Here is an 18418-nt window from a genome sequence, read left to right as displayed (position 1 = left end):
GGATGTCATATTTTCACAAAGAAACGCTTTTTTTTTGTTGTAAAAAGAAGTTTTATTGTGTAATAAAACTCAAGTAAAAAATAATATTTAAAAAAATTATTTGACTTCACTGTAAATTGTTTTCAGTAATTGTTTTTGAACGCTTTTTAAGTTTTGTTCCACATTCTTCTGGTCAGGGTTGATATTGAGTGCTTTTAAGTAATGATCCTCTGCCTTTTTATATTTTTTCCACCTGTGGTACAAAACACCTGCGAAACGAGTCAATTTATTAGAACAAAAAATTTCAACTTAATAATAAAATATGATAATAAAACCTAAGTTAGTGTGAAAGAGTGCTTGTTGCGGTTTTAATTTTATGGCCTGTTTAAAATGCTCTTCTGCTTTCTCATACTGTGATTTCTTTCCGAGAGTGTTTGCTAGATTGAAATGAAGGTTTGGATCATCTGGTAGTATTTCTAAAGCTTCAAGAGCCAATTCTTCTGCTCTGTCTGATTCACCTGTAATTATAATCACATTAATAATTAATATAATTTTTGTTTCAACAAGGAATATTTAGCCTGGATAATAATAGTTAAATTATATAAAATACATAATAGTTTTTTTAGTTGACACGAGTAATGATAATCAAACTTTATTACTAGTTACATAATTACCAAGTGAATCCATTAAAACTATCATATTATTCCAAGCAATTGAGTGTTTAGGTTTTTGGTTTGTTGCTTCTCTCCAGGCGACATAAGCTTCCAGATGTTTTTTCTGTGACAAATACTGAAATAAAAATATAAAAAATATATATTTAGAAATCGCGAGATGCGATCTAGTGTGATGTAGGTTTCAGAAAAACATTTTCTTTATCGTGCCTGTTGTTTAAAAAAAAATGTTTTTCTGAAACCTACATCACACCAGACCGCATCTCTCGATTTCTAAATAAATATTGATTAATGGTCACTAATCACCACACAAAAAATATAAGGAAAACTTTTTTTGGGATAAAATAACAAATTACCAAATTGCCCAAATTATAATAACAGTCGGGATAGTTTTTCCTGTAGCTGAGTGCCATTTTGTAGCTGTCCAATGCCTCGTCATATCGCCTCATGTGAGCCAGCACGATGCCAAGGTTCATCCAAGCTGTGGCAAAATTTGGCCTGCAGATTTTTATCATTTAATCTCAATTTTATCTATCATCCCTGGAGATTTTACCTGATTTTAATTGCCTTTCTCAGCAATTCTTCGGATTCTTTAATATCTCCATTGTCTCTAAGTACGTTCGCAAGATTGTTCAATGCTTGTTCGTATTCCGGGTTCAACCTGAAGGAAAATAAGATAATGAAACATTTTGATAGAAATATATATGTGTATATATATATTCTTTTTTACCTTATGGCTTCTCGGTAGTGCTTCACGGAGGTTGTCACATTGAAAGAAGATTTAGCAACGTTGTAATGGACTTTGGCATTTAAAGGGCAGACTTTGAGTCCAGAAAAGAAAAGCACTTTTTCATTAGACCAGTCTAAAGATCTTTGGTGACACCGGTATACATTAGTTAGCAGGAGTAATCCCAATAAGTAAAATAGAGCCTTAAAAAAATTCATTGTGTAACAGGAAAACTTCAAATAAATGAACCTCATTTTAAATTAAGGGAAAACTTATTTGGTGTTAATTACATCATCAATCAATCAATAATAATGAAGGTATAACAAAAATTCTTATCAACGTACAGCTTTTCTTTTTAAACCTAAGTACAGTTGTTCAATCCCTATAGTAACAAGCATACAAAATCCAACAGAGGGGAGGTAGAGATTTCTTTCCGCTATAACAAATCCAACACGAAATAAAATATTTGAGGCAGGAAAGAAGGATATGACTACAAAACCAATAGCCATGATGATTTGCCTGAAATTAACAAAAAACAATTATAAAATAAAACTAAGTAAAATTTAAAAAAATCAAAGTACTCACTGTGCCAGACTGCATTTGCCGAGACGGATAGTCCGGTTGAGCAAAGCTAAGCAAAACAGCCAATAGACCAGGACAAAGAGTATTCTCAGATCAAAAAGACTCATTATTAATGGAATGCACCCCATCGACCAATCAAAACACAACCAGTACGGGCATATCGTAATCCAAGTGTTCATAACATATACATAGTTGTAGTTTATAAACTAAAAATAATAAATACAATTAAGGAAAATATGATGGTGCAGTTTGTAAAGATGCTTCACTACAAATTATTTTGTTTTACATGGGCAGAGGAGAGAGGAATCATTCAATTTTATGTAAAATAGATCAGGCATTGTTTCAACACTGATATAATCTGTAATTTGGTCTCGTCTGTCTATTATCAATTATTTAATCTATGCTTTTTCTCATGTAAGTGTTCGAATTTTTTGAGGGTACTTTACAAGCCCACCACTGAAGGCATAGTCACACAAATCAGTGATAATAAGCAGGTTCAGATTCGGATGATAGTGCAATTATTTTATATTGAAATATTCTTATGTTTAATTTATATAAATTAAATACATGTGAAAATGGAATATTTCAGAAAACAGGGGATGAGCAGAAGAAGGAAATGATTTTCTTTCCTCATTTCATAAAAACAGCATAGTGGCTTGTCGCACATCAGATAATCTTCAAACAATTTCTGAACCACAAATAAATTTCATATAAATCATTAAAATGGCTCTTTAACAATTGTATAATAATGTCAATTACACAGCATAGAACAAAGTGGTCTTTTCCCCTGGCAGTAGGAAAGTTTTCTTTACTTATTTGATTAAAGCTTGTAAAGTTCTCAGAATGAAGAAAACAAACAGATCACACTGTCCCATCCAATTTTTTAAATTTTTGTTTATTTATTTATTTTTTTTTTTTTTGTGTGTGTGTGTGGGGGGTCTGTCCTGAAATAAATTGAACTGTACACTTGCATAGGGATGAATTTAAGGTAAATACCAGTTTTACTCATTTTACTAATTTATTGCTTAATTTTCATTTAATTTAGTAGATGTCCTCTTGACAAGGAATAAAGCAGAAAAATCTGTATGACTAAGACTTTTTTAATTCACATAACTTTTGAAGATGTAATGAAAAAATAAATAAATAAAGCATGTAATTAATGAGTTTATTACCCTAGTAAAAATGCTATCAGCAAATGAAGCAGGATTGTCTATTTTTTGGAAGTTGGGCGCCTCAAAGTTCATAATCCAACATCTAAAATACACCATTAGACTCCCTGCTGTGAATAAAATAATCTGCCGCAATATCATGAAATGGTGTTCTCTTTTTAAAAAGAATGTGATCTGCTTTCTGCGACTGAATAAGACAATACCGTATTTGCATATTTTCATTTCTTTGCAAATTTGCAACACCGTCAACAGGAGGCTGGTCGGGTGGACAGAGTTCACAATTATTATGTCGTATGCACCGCACAGAGCCTAAAAAAAGAGGGTACAAATTAAATGTACTTAAATCGCCATTGTAATGTCAATTTGATACTTACTAGAGCAGTAATCCCCTGTTCCTTTGACAACATTGCAATGCAAGCAAAAATTGAAGAAAGTAACACTTCTTTGATACAAACACCATTGTTGAAATCTATGCTGAATGCATAACATATAACAGCAAGGAATGCAAATATTGCACATAAAAGATCTGCTCTACCGACAATCCCTGCCACCTAAAACCAAAGAAAATAAACCAAAACAATATTTGAAGAGATAAAAGAAAAACTGACAGCTTCGGTATGCACAGGATGGATAGAAAATAATACAGCTGCCAAAAGCGGTTTAAGATCTTTGACATTCCTTCTTTGAAACATGAAAATAAATAAAATGAAGGAAAGCGCCGATGAGATTCCATGAAGGATGATATTGCACAGGTGGAAGCTGTACGGTTCAAGTTTACCATTACGTAACCACACGTTAAACCTAGAAAAACATAATTGTTCTAATTACTGCTTTAAAAGTCTCAAAAATGTTATTCAACTTGCTTGAATGACAACACAGTGAAAGGACGGTAAGATTTATGACTAGAGTTATGGGATAGGCTTGTGCCCCAAAAATCATTCTTGAAGACTTGTGAAAGCGAGGCTTCGCTATGGACATCTTTATTGTTGACAATTGCTGCGACATCATCAAAAACGAATTTACCATTTAATGAAGCTTGAAAACATAGGGCGCCGATGATACCGATGAGAAATGCTGTAGCAACATCTAAAAAAAATTTCAGGTGAGGTGATAAATCTATGTTAGTTGTTTCCAGCCTACCAGTCTGCCTAACTAAGCTAGTCAGTTGTCTCAGTGTTTTGCTATTTTCAATGGTTGACTCTTACACTTTTTTTTTTAAACCATTGTCACTGAAGATGGCAAAATGCTGAAACGCGTCTGACAGGCAGACTTGGATTATCACGGATGACCAACCTTACACTTCCATGATCAATTGACATGCTCAAGTGTCCGGCAAGAAGAGAAGGTTGCTCTGCAGCCCATATAATTAAAGGGGGCAATTCCTTAGGTTCATATAGAGAGCGAACAGGAATGTCATCTGATATGAGAATTGTGCTTCAGCATGTGGTGAGTACTAGTCCCTTGTGCAGATTTGTGAAGGAAACAGGACCGTTTTATTGTATATAGCAATGACAGCTTTGTGTCCCTAGCATGTGAATGTATTTATTAGTGTGAATACATGATTGTGAGGTGTGAAAGAGTGATAGGGTGTTTAATATTCCTTAATTAGGTGTTATACACTGATGGACAAAATTAAAGCACCACCCTTAATTTTCAATTGTATTTAGGTTTATTTTGTGCACCGAAAATAGATTTGGTTGTAAAAATAAAAATTTAAATAGAAAATGTTTATTACCTAATTATAGCAAATTAAAAACTTCTCTTTAATACCGAGTATTACACCTCTGGCATGAATCGTTCGTTAAATGCTTTGCAATCCCGTGGAAATATTTCTGATAAAATCCTGAGGAATTCTTTCCTATTCATCAAGGACAGTCGTTTCCAACTCATCTAGGGTGTAGGACCTTAGTTTCACTATTGTACTTGTCGCTTAATTTGGTCCCAAATGAGTTTGATTGGGTGCAAATCTGGACTTTGAGCTGGCCACACCAAGAACTCAATTCTAACTGCATTCAGGTAGTCATGTACAATGCATGTCTATAGGACCGGACATTATCCTGCATTAGTAAGAATCTTTCACCAATGTGGGGGGGGGGAATGGTCCATATTTTTTGATTATGTCTTGTAAGTACCTCTATGAAGTTAAGAGATCTTTGCACAACAACCAATTTGGTGCAGGCATCCAAGGAAATGACACCCCAGAACAACAATGACCCGCCATAGAATGCCATTTGAATATAGCATGGGGTATACCTTTCTCCTGAGGGTGTTCATATGATACTGAAGATTTGAGGTCAACTCTCACCTCATCTGTAAAAAGAACTCGTCCCCAATCTGCCAATGTCCAATTCACATATTCCCGTGCGAGCTTGGCCAGTTTTTGAGCTGTAGTAAGAAGAGGCCCATGACCTGGGTAACTGGGACTGAGGGCACTGTGCCTTCTTACAATCCTGGAGGAAATTGAAACAATTTTGACCTGTCTTATTACATTTCTTATCTCATTTCCCATAGCAATGTGGTTTTGTAGAGCCTGATGACGGATGAATCTATTGTCCGTCCCATCTATAGACCTAGATCGACCTGTCCTAGCCTTCCAGTGTTAAGCCCGGTTTTCAGAAGCACTGAAGAACCTTTCCTACTGTAGAGAGATTTACATTCAGTCTCCTGGTGACTTTGCGTTGAAAGTATCCTTCCTCTAATAACGTTATGACTGTCACTGTCATAATCACTCAAATGCCTGACTGGAGCCATTGAAAAAGGTTTTAGACATTAGACTCAAATGACCTATAGAATGGAATAACAATAATAATTTCAAAATTATTATTTTTATCTAAGGTCTTGGTTGAGATGAAAAAGTTAGTTCCATGAGTGGGATTTGAACCCATGACCTTGGGTCAAATACGCCACTGCTCTAACCACTTGCCACAACAGTTCAAGTGATACTAACTTTTTCATCTTAACCAAGACATTAGTTAAAAATAATAATTAATATGGTCAATTATGACCGCTAAACATATATGGATTAATATAAAAATAACAATATAATCAAGAATTGATAATACAGTTTTTATGAATATCAAATGAAATCAATGAAGGAAACAGATTAATTGAAAACGATCATTAATCGTAACAGAATGGAATGGCATAATGCTACTTTTTGTGCAAATTGTACAAAGCAAACAAAGTATTATTTACTGTTTGTTTTGACTATGTTAGCTTCTAATTACCTGTAACTAATGTAGAAAGATAATAGGTTTTATTTGAAACTAAATAAATTGAGTCGTGCATTAAATTTGTCCATCAGTGTATATTAGGTTAAAGGATGGAGTATACAATTGAATTCATTGTAAAGTAGTAAAATTGGAATTGTCGGTGGACTGCAAAAAGTCATAGGCTCAACGCTGTACACATACGTGTACATATGTACATAATGTGCAGATTTGAGCTTATATAAGTCAGTAAAAAGTAACTGCCACGCTTATTATATTTTATTATAAGGATTTTTGTTAGACATGGAAAATGCCAACAAATGAAGTTTGATTGATCTTACCCAGACTGAGCGAAGTGCAACGTCTCATTGTAGCCGAGGCCAAATTTCATATTTGCCAAAGTCCGGAGTTTTATCTAACGTTTTAATTTAACGTTACCATCACAATTTGAAACTTTGGAATAGAAGACTTTTGAAAACTTCTTGGCGATATGATTCGATGCCTGACAGGACATCATGAAATACCTTATTTGCTTAATGGGGCTTTATTGAATGTGTTGACCTTACATTTTGATTTACTTAAGTACGATGTGAAGACGACTTTGTTTACTGATGTTTGTAACAGTGATGAGTGAACGTTAACTCCTTGCCCGTTCCATAGTGGCAAGTGGTTTTTTTTAAATAATAGCTTCGTGTTTCTTTAGTTAAATATCTATCCTTGATTTAAAATTGCAATAATAAATTGATTTTTGAATTTCATTAGGACCAGGGGGCGACTTGAGAGGCGGCACTTTTTTAAAATCATATCCTTATCATTTCAAGCGGCCAGTGGGAGAATATCAACCTCGTTGACAGATAATCGCACGTGTAGTTGGTGACACGTAACACTTCGGCTCGTCGGTCGGTCGGTGGACTGTTCGAACTTTTGAAGGACGTCCATTCGAAGAACAAAAAAGCTTCGGCATGGAATCTTTGTATCACAAGACGAACGGGCTCGTCCAGGAGACCCACGATTGCTTCCAACGCCTGGAGAAGCTCAAGGGGAGCGACACTGACTCGATCGAAGCTGAAATCCAGGCGAGGATAGACACAATCACCAGGTCGGATTTTGGATTTGAACTTTTACACGGTCGATAGTCGAATAATAAAATATCATTTCTGCCCTGCAGCAACTGTGAAAGGCTGGACATACTCGTACACAAAGAACCCGTCACCAGGAGGCAAAACGCCAGACTTCGGATTGACCAGCTCAAGTATGACAACAAACACTTGCAGGTAACGTCGTTGACCCTGCCTGTGTTTCATAACAAAGTCTGATGTTATACGGTGCTTGCAAAAGTATGTCACATCTGCGACACAGAATACAATCTATGCTGTTTATAATTCTGTGTGTCTCTGGTGATTTTAAAAAAACTTTTCTGTCCATGTAATCTATTAAGTCATACTTTATATTTACTTTATTGAGTCTAGGTACATCATTTCTTAATGTTATGTAAGTTAGTTATGACTTAAGGTGGCTCCAGACATGCGGGATTCGCCGAAGGCCAAGCAAAGGTCTGTGCCATGGGTGCTTGGTGATTTGTTAAGCAACAATATTCGGTGCTCACTTGATCAGCTAATTGTCGGTTTTCTTGTCCTCTTCAAAGTGCACGAAAATTTCTAAAATATTCGGTCATCAACTGTACTGTACAGAATCAACGGTAATAATCAATCAACAGTTATTATTTTTTAATAATAAACAATTTCTAACTAGTATAGATGTATTAATGAAAGAACAGCATAGGTTTATTTCTGTTGGCACAACATAACAGTCTTGGAGTTCCTTGATCAAGGTGAACCAATAATTTGGAACGCTTATCTTCCGAATCGCGAAAATTGGAAAGTTGTTCATTGGAAACGGATCAAAAGTAAGATGTAGTCACACTCTGTGACTGATTTGTGGTCTAGTTTGTAGCTACTACAAAGAACGGTAACCACTTCACTGTTGTCCATTAAGATTGGTTTTAAGTTGAGGACTCCTAGTGAATATTTGCTGTTTCCGCACAAACAGGATGGTTGTGCAAACTTCGCATGTGTGAACACATAGGCATGCTATTTGGCAAATGACAAGACGAGCATCTCTAGACTTGGCAAATATTCGGTGGCAACCGTCATTTGGTGAATACTACATGTCTGGAGTCGCTTTTAATCTAGTTTACATAGAAAGTAGGCTTTCCTTTAAGAATTTAAGCACTTTCCTAGATGCTATTACGTCATTTACTCTGAAGGGCTGTTACTCCCCGATGTATTGTCCCTATTGTCTAGACATCAGGTTTTTTTAATTTATTTTAATTATATATAAAACAAACTGAACTTATTTTAAATTAAGCAAAAATATAATTACTAAGTGCATAAGTAATATTTACAAAAACTGAAGGTCAATAGTTTTAAGAAAATAAACAAAATATTTACATAAGCCTTGTTATAATAGAAATGTGTTATTCATAGGCCACAATATTCCTTCTTGGGCACACCTTTTAATATGCTCAGAACGTCGACGTTTAAACAAAAGACACTCGAATGAAATGTGCTTCTGGTCTGAGGCACCTGCTCACAGCTGCAGATGGGATCGGTCATGATGCCAAAGTGGTGTAAATAAGCCCTATTCTTTCTGTATCCGCTAAGGGCTTGGGTTGTGTAAAAGTTTAACCTTGCTGGAGGGCTGGTTTTTCGACTGTTGATGCTCAGGAAGACCTTCGTGTGGTTCCTTTTCGACGCTCCAACGCAGATGATGCCCAAATTCCAACCCACCTTGTTATGTGCTGGGTTGTTGTTATACCCGTTAAGCCAGATGCCCAGATCGTTGTTTTCCTACCAATGGGCGTCATTAGGCTCTGATGGGGGCTGTCGACAACTAGGCCATTTCAGCCCTAAACTCATTCAAACTATAATCTAGCCTAATACTAGTCGCACAAATAAATACATTCATGCATTGCACTCATTTGGTACTGGATATTCCTCTGTCAACCTACTCATATACAGGTACATTAAAACAGAGTTCTGGGTGGACGAAGTCGCAGGCAAAAGCTTGTAACTATATACAATAAAAAACTTTGTGTCCTCTAAAAACGGAACAGAGGACTTACAAACACGTTACTGTGCCTGAGGACCATTCTTATATCTGGCAGCATGCCTGCACGCTCTCTGTATGGAGTCAAGGAATGACACGCCTCTATTTTGTGAGACACATGGAGCAACCTTTCTCTGCATAAGGGGTACCTGTGCGGGCTTTGACCTGTGTGTCAAGCACTTATGGCCAATCCTTAATGGGGTTTGCTACTCTTTCATTTTTTGCAGTTTGAAGCAGAAGCTCTTGAATCTGTCTTTTATGATCATGGATTTTAACTTGTGATGAAGCTGAAATCTATTTTTGCCTTTAAGTAGGTTATCCAAAAATGCTTCAAATGTTTCTTCTAAAGGCAGTACATCTGTTTTTAACTGAGATTATGCAGAGGAGTTAACCTCTTGTCTTTAAGAAATACAGGCATCATCCAAAATTCTCAATTTCGTTTATTAGTTTATTTGATCGGACAGATATTCATAATGGAAATTAATGTTTCAGACCGCCCTAAAGGCATATCAGTATGAAGCATACAAACGGAAGCAAGTAGAGAACGAAAGGGCTGAACTTCTCAGCAGACGGTTCACGCATAACAGTAAATTGAACGAAGAAGACACCACAATAATGATTGATCATAGTCTTCAACATAACATGTCACTTCAGGTGTGCAACATTAACAAGACATTTGATATTGAATATTATAATCGCTTGTTTTTCTCTTTTTAGAATGCCCACCGAGGCATGGATGACATGCTGAACTCTGGTTCTTCAATCCTTGAAAACATGAGGTACCAAAGAAACACCCTGAAGGGGGCGCGTAAGCGAATGATGGACATTGCGAGTACTTTGGGCCTCTCAAATACGACTATGCGCCTTATAGAGAAGAGAGCAATAGAAGATAAATACATTCTAATAGCTTTAATGGTTGTAACACTCTTAATAATAGTCCTGTTGTTAATTTATTTCTAGATTATAGCTGTTTTTAGTTGCATAATTTATAAATATTAAATCTTGTTTTGTTTTTTTATAAAATTCACTTCATTAAATAGTGTAATCTTTTCTGTGATAAACTCTTTTTACAATTGTTGCTCTTAACTGTTTTCAACTATTTTCTGTATAAAAAGAAACAGACAAATATATTTATTTTGCCCACCAGTCATATTTTCATTTAATTATTTACTGCTCACAGATATATAAATTATATATTTTCTGTCATTTCATGTATTTTCCAGTCATCACGGAATTTGAAGTTTCTTGAGAAAGACACTGACATCACCAGAAAAAATAGCAAATAAATTTAAATTATATAGATTGGGAACTTACATAGGAAGGGCTAATGAATTAATAATTATTTCTGTGTCCAATTTTATTTTACATACTGATCCCATTTTTCTAGTCTCTTAAAAAAAAATATTGAATTCTGTTGAACTTTATTTTTGATAAAATTGGTATATAAGGTTATTTTAAGTTCAATGTAGGGTTTATATATCTTTTTAAATTCCTTAAAATTTATAACAATACTAACTTTCATGATTTGTCTGTCATTCTTAATTGTAAATATTTCCTGAATAGCAAATAAATATTTTTTCTTATTATTTCTTTCTTATTTGGTCAAGATATCATGTTTTCCCATAATCGGAGAATGTTAATTTTTGAAAATCGTTTCAGTAAATAGTTTGATTTTCACAGTTGTTTAATAATGTGGTTAACCAAATTTATAATTTATCAAGCTGAATATTAATTAACTTTTTACACACTTCAATTTGTCAATATTCAATTAATCATTCAATAAAACAAGAATTAGTTTAAAAAAAATAAAATTGATAAGTTATTTATCTGAGAAATTTACTCTATTACTCATAATTCCAAAGGTTATTTTATTAATAATAAGATGACCTTAGCCGTTAAAACGCCCTTAAAAATTAATAATAATAATAATAATAATAATAATAAGAAGAGTACTTATAGCGTCAAGAAAAGTGATTATTTTTCAAAAACAATCTCAAATTAAAAGTAGAGTACATGGTTTAAATAAAAAATTAATAAATCATGAAATGTGCAACTATATGATTTCAATTAAAAATTCTATTTCAGAATTTTTACTTGATTTAAATATTTATTTTGAAGCTTAACATGCAAAAAGCTTAGTACCTTTTGTATATTTAATTTATTAGTACTATGAGATGGTAGCACTCTTTTGAGTTTCATTCATTTCACATCCTTTGAATTTTTTTAAATTAATTATTTTGTATTTCCTTACATACTTCGCAAATAGTATAACCTGTAATAGAAGTACTTATACATTTTTTATCTTATTTTTAAAATAAGATTAAGGTCATTACATATTGATAAAATGGTGAAAAATTTTGTAGTAAATAAAAAAAGTTTTCTTTTTGAACCAAGGTGAATTTAGTGGTGCGGACTATGCCCGATAGGATGAGGTGCTGAATGACCCTCACTTTTGCATCCCTCAACACTGGGCAGTGGATCAAGAGTTGATCCTTGAATGGGGCTATAAACGCAAGCAGGCGATGTTGCAAGTCCAAATCTGTGTATGTATTTCATGTTATGTACATATCTGGTGAGTGTTTCCATTAGCTGAGGTGTGGCGCTTGTAAAGGTCAACCCAACCCAGTCTTCAAAAAATGGAAAAAAAATGTTCTTGTTTCTTCCCCTTTTATTGAACTACCCCATGCAAGATTCCATTTTTTTAACAGTCTCCTCAAAAAAATGTATTCTAATAAGGAATGAGGGATTTCAGTTGTAGTCGACCAGTAGATGTTCTTGCACAACCCCTTAGCTTCATTGTCTTGAATGCTGAATGCAATTTTACCCAATGTAAAGCCAATTCTTCTCTCTCACTGCTGTGCTGCTTTGCTTGGACCCTAATGTCCTTGCACAAGAAGCTATGATTTTTAAAATTCTTTATCGATATAATAGCTACCGTGCTGTTTGCATAAATAACTTTTTTTGATTCTACCGAATGCAAATCCTTTGTAATTAATCGAAGGTAAATTTTGAGTAAAGTTTTTGTTTCCTATTTGACTTTTCACTTTATTCTTCTAGTCTCTTCCTTTCTGATAAAAGAATTTTGAATTTCCTCAATAAAAGAAAAATCAGATTTATTCCATTTTTCATTTACAATTCTCCCCAATTGGGATTAAATGTATTTAAAGTCTTATAAGAAGCTGATTGTTAATTAACAATTATTATTATGCTTGTAAAATGCAAATTTGCATCTTTATAATGTAAATATTTGTTAGACTGATAAATCCAATATTTGATGCTGCTCATACAGCTTAGGGACAACAGATAGCATTGCAATGTATAACTTGCCTTAACAAAAATACAGATAGGTATTATGTATAAATTGTACTATACTTTATTTTATAGTATATATTTTTAAGTTTTCTACAATAAAACAAGGCTATAACATATGTTGTGGTTTTGACCAAAGCTTAAATGCGGCGGTTTTTTCTTGTTACTTTCTCTCTCCTTTCTTTTAGTAGCTTCTTAATAATTTTACCAATAAATTTAGGGTTTTCTTAATGAATATTCTAAATAAACTGTTTATTACAACTCTGAGTGTAATTTTGCTAGAATTTAATAAAATACTTTTTAAGGGTGGATGTATATATTTATTTTTTATACTACATTTTATCAGCTTTTATTAAATATATAAATACTCAATTAATTATACACAATTTGTTTTGAAATGAAAAAATTGTGTATAATTAATTGAGTATTTATATATTTATTTTTATTAATATATTTGAACTGTGAAATTTTTCTGTTTCTGTTGGCAGGGTGATGACTGCTAAAATCCTCCGCTAGTATTGTTTAGTGACAATAGATAGCATCAGATTGGAATGTACTGCCTGCAGTTATAGAATACCAGTATTTCTTTACACATACAAAAAATGCAATCCTTTTATTAATATATAAAATTATATTACTTTTATTGCTTAGTCACTTAATTTTTCAAGTTTCTTCTTTACCTCTTAAATACAATTAAGATTTCAGGGTTCCTTTAATCTTATAAATTACACAGGATGTTGTAGACTTTAACAAAACACCTCACATTTCTTTGTTGATATAAAATTAGAGATTTTCAATTCTACAGATCAACAACCCATCCATACTCCATATTAACAGACTAGATATTCAAAAAAGATTTTGCAGAATTGTCTTAAATAAGCATTCAAAACAACAAGAATGATAATTTACAAAAATTGGGAATATGATTAGACAGAGAATTGAAGATATGATATAAAAGCATGAAATTTTTGTTGTTTAATGTCTATCTATACTTGAATAAAAGTATTTATCGATGTATATAATAATGTATTTATTTATCACATCATCAAAGTGCTCATGAATGAATCTATGTTATATGTCTCAGTTGCTACCATAAACAAAGTAATAGGAGTAAATAAGTAAATCACATTATTTGATTTTTTTAATGCAAAGTATGGTTGAGTTGAAAAATTAGTGTTATGGGGAGGACTTGAACCATCTTTCTAAATCTATATAGGAATCTATTTACTCATCTTAATGTATAACAATCTACATTTCCCTATCTTCACTATAATACATTATATATTAGGACATATTATGTATCTTCCTGTATCTAACTATTTTGTCTATGCATCTAAGTCAAAACATAAATCTAAACTAATTATATAGAAATCGTGAGATGCGGTCTGGTGTGATGTAGGTTTCAAAAAAACATTTTCTTTATCGTGCCAATGTTTCGATCTTTAGTGAGATCATCTTCAGGCCCTGGGATTTACAAACATTGTTTACATTTAACAAATATATTTAGGATGTGGAAAAGTGAATTTATACAACGCAAAAAAATATATTTTTTATATTCAATCAAAGTATTTCAAAATCCAACGTATATAAGCATAAAACAGCAAAATCTCACTGGCACTCTCAACACAACATGCAAGAATGGCACAATTACACACAAGACAAACACTTCGAGTGAATAGAAATACTTTGATTGAATATAAAAAATATATTTTTTGTATTGTATAAATTCACTTTTTTCCACATCCTACAAGTATTTGTTAAATGTAAACAATTTTTGTAAATCCCAGACCCTGAAGATGATCTCAATAAAGATCGAAACGTTGGCACGATAAAGAAAATGTTTTTCTAAAACCTACATCACACCAGACCGCATCTCACAATTTTTGAAATTTTTTGTAGGCATAAATTTGTAACTTCATTCAAGACCATAAACCTGACCCTTTTCAACATTGAAAAAACTGGTCGATCCTCTCCGTAACATTTAAACTATTATGAATAGTTTTAAAAAATGCTTTATTAAGTAAAATTATAACATATTATCCACAAATAACTTCCCTGAATAATTATATTTTGAGGAACTATCTTGTTATTTCATAAGCGTTCATTCTTGTTTTTCCACATCCTAAATGTATTTGTTTGTAAATCCCAGGCCCTGAAGATGATCTCAATAAAGATCGAAACGTTGGCACGATAAAGAAAATGTTTTTCTGAAACCTACATCTCACCAGACCGCATGTCACGATTTCTGTATAATTATCGATTAACGGTCACTAATCACCACACATAAATCTAAACTATTCAACTAGCTATCTCTGCATGCGCTTATGTATTTCTCTATGACTGTAAGTATATAGCTATAAAACTGAGTATCTGTTTGTGTGCCTAAGTATTTTTAAAGTATAAAAAGCATGATTATTTGACTTTTTAAGCTCAATGTTCTTCAACTATTCATATAGGTAATCTATGCATGCGTTTATATTCTTCTCTATGACTGTAAATATATAGCTACGAAACTGTGTACCTGTGTATGTGTCTAAGTATCTTTAAAGTATAAAAGGCATGATTATTGAACTTTTAAGCTCAAAGTTCTTCATCTATTCATCTAGGTATCTATGCATGTGTTTGTACATTTCTCTATGACTGTAAATATATAGCTACGAAACTGTGTGCCTGTGTATGTGTCTAAGTATCTTTAAAGTATAAAAGGCATGATTATTGGATTTTAGTACGTATATAGCTATGAAACTGAGTATCTGAGTAACTTTATGTGTCTAAGTATCTTTAAAGCATGATTATTGGACTTTCTAAGCCCAATGTTCTTGCTTAGAAGAGTCCGAGATGGAGAAGCAGTGCTATGCTCCTATTTGTTTGTCACAGCTCTTCGGAAAGCGGACAATAGCGAAATTGAAAAAGTTGTTTTCGAACGGGCTGAAAATGCGTTGTTTAGGGTGAATCGGGTGGAAGATGTTGCGTGGGAAAGGGAGCCGGGGAGGGCAGCCAACCGTGAGTTGTAGATATACAATTACAATAACCAGTCCTTGCCCCCACTCGGGACGCCTTTCGGGCCTCGGCAAGTCACGATCCTTCAAGTGTCGTTGACTTGAAAATCCCTTTTTGATGAATATATAATTCTACGGCTGCGGCCCCGCGTTCTGGCAGTCGTCATTAGACTGTTTACCTGCACGTTCGGAGGTGCGACAAAAAAAAAAAAAAAAAGGAAAAGGAAAATTGTGGTGTGTGATGACCGCGTCCTCCTTCGTCCCTACTAAACAAAACTTCATCTCGAATGCCTCACAAATCTAACGTATCCACATCTAAAACCATAAATTCATTGATTCCCTTAATGTCCTTACAACAAGTAAACAAGTTTGAAAAAAAAAGTTAGAACTTTTATGATAAGTTTTAGAAATGGTAACCAATTCGATCAATGACGAAAAAATCAATTCAAATACTCTATTTCGCTTATAAAACAGACAAATCCTTATGGTACTGTACCTGTAAGATCCTGCGATGTAATGACCACACTTCCCCTATAGGTAGGTATTCCGACATAGCTAAATTGCTTTCAGAGCATCTTTAAACAGTATGCACTCTACACCATGATACACTTGAATATTGCAACTATTCTTCCTAAATCATTAACTCCATCAGACATTCGACACACTATTAAACAACTATCTCCTCAAAAAGAGCCATATATGGTTTAATTAAAACACAAATCTTATAAAATTAGCCTCACAGACTTTCTTTACTTAACATATCTATGCACACTATACTCAGGACCACCTATTTTCCATTGCAATGGAAGTACTCAATAATTAAAATGATTCATAAGCTAAATAAACCTTCTGATTTTTCTTAGTTCCTATCGGCCCATTAGTCCTATCTATCCTTGTCAAAATTTTAAAATAACTACTTCTCTTACGATTATTACCTATAATTGAAAATTCTAATATTATTCCAGGTAAAATAACTAATTCTGACCTGTAGTTCCAAGTGTCCTTCACAAAATTTACTAAATTTAAACAATAAGAGATTATTTAAAGAGGAAATTAGGTGTTCTCTTGTAAAAGACGCCCTTTCAATGCTGCCAAAACACGACACTCGCCGAGAAATTAGGAGACTCAGTACGTCTGCTACATAAAGAGCATATTGATGAAGAAGAAATTGATCATAACGATTAATGTCTTTGGGATCTGGTTTCTGGTCAGGTAGAAAAGAAGTAGACTCTGTGATCACTTGCCAAGCTTTCGGCCTTTATAAGACCATCATCAGGGCAGCATCCTATTTCTCATATTAACATTACAGAATGACGAAGTTTTTTCAGTTTTTTCCCTAAGGATAGTGGACTCCCCAAAATGCAGGTCCAGTTTGTGTTCAAGTTTGTCAATTCATTACAATGTGGTCATTTCTAAAAATTATTTTGAGGAAAAATATTTTTTTCATATCTGAAAACAACTAACAACATAATTCATAATGTGTGGTGTTTAGTGACCGTTAGTGAATGATTATTCGGAGATCGTGAGTTGCGGTCTGTTGTGACTTAGGGTTTAGAAAAACATTTTCTTTATCATGCCAACGTTTCGATCTTTATTGAGATCATCTTCAGGGCCTGGGATTTATAAACATTAATTATTCAGAAATCGTGAGATGCGGTCTCAGGATTTATGAATAGTTATCGATTAACGGTCACTAATCACCACACATTTATAAACATTGTTTAAATTTTACAAATACATGTAGGATGTCGAAAAACAATGAATTTATACAATGCTAGAAAATTTTACATAAAAAAATTAGATTAAAAAAATGAATTTATACAATGCTAAAAAATTTTATATTAAAAAAAATGAATTTATACAATGCTAGATTTTTTTAATCAAAAATTTTTCTAGCATTGTACACATTTATTTCTTTTAATCTAAAATTTTCTAGCATTGTATAAATTAATTTTTTTCCACATCCTATATGTATTTATAAAATTTAAACAATGTTTATAAATCCCAGGCCCTGAAGGTGATCACAATAAAGATCGAAACGTTCGCACGATAAAGAAAATGTTTTTCTAAAACCTGCGTTACACCAGACCACACTTAACGATCTCCGAATAATTACTCATAATGATGTTGAAAAAATAAACATTGACGATATCTAAAAATGTTTGGAATGGGATTGTGACCTTCGTCAAGAAAGTTCTGTTATCAATGGATAAACCGGATTAAATTTCTTTGATTAGAAAGGATAAAGCTAGGGAATTTTCCTGATAAGGACTTTAAGTTACGAGAGAATAAAATTATCAAGACTAAGATTAAAGAAAAAAAAATTAATCAAAAATTTAAAGGTAATGATTAATGACAATTGCTGAACAAGAAATGATGTGCGATCTATCAATCGTTAATCAAGGGTCAAGAAGAACTTGTCTCTTCTTTTTTTTATTGATTCATTTGCACTTATAAATAACATTCGACATCAAATGAAGTCCGTCGGTGTGGAAATTGTTATAATGTATTTATTTACAATGGGAAACTTCACAATATTATACATGTATGCACATGTATTTCACAAGGATGCAAGCACATTCGTAAGATAAGAAACAATGGAAGAAGAAGCTTCTTTTTATATTATGTATAGAATGTTTAAGACTTGAGCTCAACTGTTTAGACT

General features: G+C 33.2%; 2 protein-coding genes across 3 annotated transcripts in view; one reads left to right on the top strand and one right to left on the bottom strand.

The window, feature by feature from the left end:
• Positions 1-27: 27 nt before the first annotated feature.
• LOC106663618 (transmembrane and TPR repeat-containing protein 4) overlaps positions 28-18418 on the bottom strand; it is a 34581-nt gene continuing 16190 nt past the window's right edge. The window contains exons 1-13 of one of the 2 annotated variants that reach the window (XM_014388567.2): positions 6679-7095; positions 3992-4214; positions 3737-3929; positions 3503-3679; positions 3132-3437; positions 1963-2165; positions 1722-1896; positions 1381-1580; positions 1204-1311; positions 1007-1148; positions 654-768; positions 315-497; positions 28-248 (exon numbers count right to left, since the gene is read on the bottom strand). In XM_014388567.2, the coding sequence (XP_014244053.1) occupies positions 97-248; positions 315-497; positions 654-768; positions 1007-1148; positions 1204-1311; positions 1381-1580; positions 1722-1896; positions 1963-2165; positions 3132-3437; positions 3503-3679; positions 3737-3929; positions 3992-4214; positions 6679-6706 (2205 nt within the window). In that variant the 5' untranslated portion in view covers positions 6707-7095 and the 3' untranslated portion in view covers positions 28-96. Of the gene's footprint in view, positions 249-314; positions 498-653; positions 769-1006; positions 1149-1203; positions 1312-1380; positions 1581-1721; positions 1897-1962; positions 2166-3131; positions 3438-3502; positions 3680-3736; positions 3930-3991; positions 4215-6678; positions 7096-18418 lie in introns of those variants that run through there. The other variant, XM_014388568.2, reaches the window with a different exon arrangement.
• LOC106663622 (Golgi SNAP receptor complex member 2) lies at positions 6994-10591 on the top strand. Its single transcript, XM_014388586.2, has 4 exons — positions 6994-7436; positions 7506-7611; positions 9938-10099; positions 10163-10591. The coding sequence occupies exons 1-4, from the start codon at positions 7300-7302 to the stop codon at positions 10403-10405; spliced, it is 648 nt and encodes a 215-aa protein (XP_014244072.1). The 5' UTR covers positions 6994-7299; the 3' UTR covers positions 10406-10591.

The sequence above is a fragment of the Cimex lectularius genome, unplaced genomic scaffold (genome assembly GCF_000648675.2).
Source record: "Cimex lectularius strain Harlan isolate CLEC.00 unplaced genomic scaffold, Clec_2.1 scaffold135, whole genome shotgun sequence".
In the NCBI taxonomy this organism is placed as follows: Eukaryota; Metazoa; Arthropoda; class Insecta; order Hemiptera; family Cimicidae; genus Cimex; species Cimex lectularius.
Note: the sequence above shows the minus strand (reverse complement) of the source record. Positions and strands in the feature narration are given on the sequence as shown.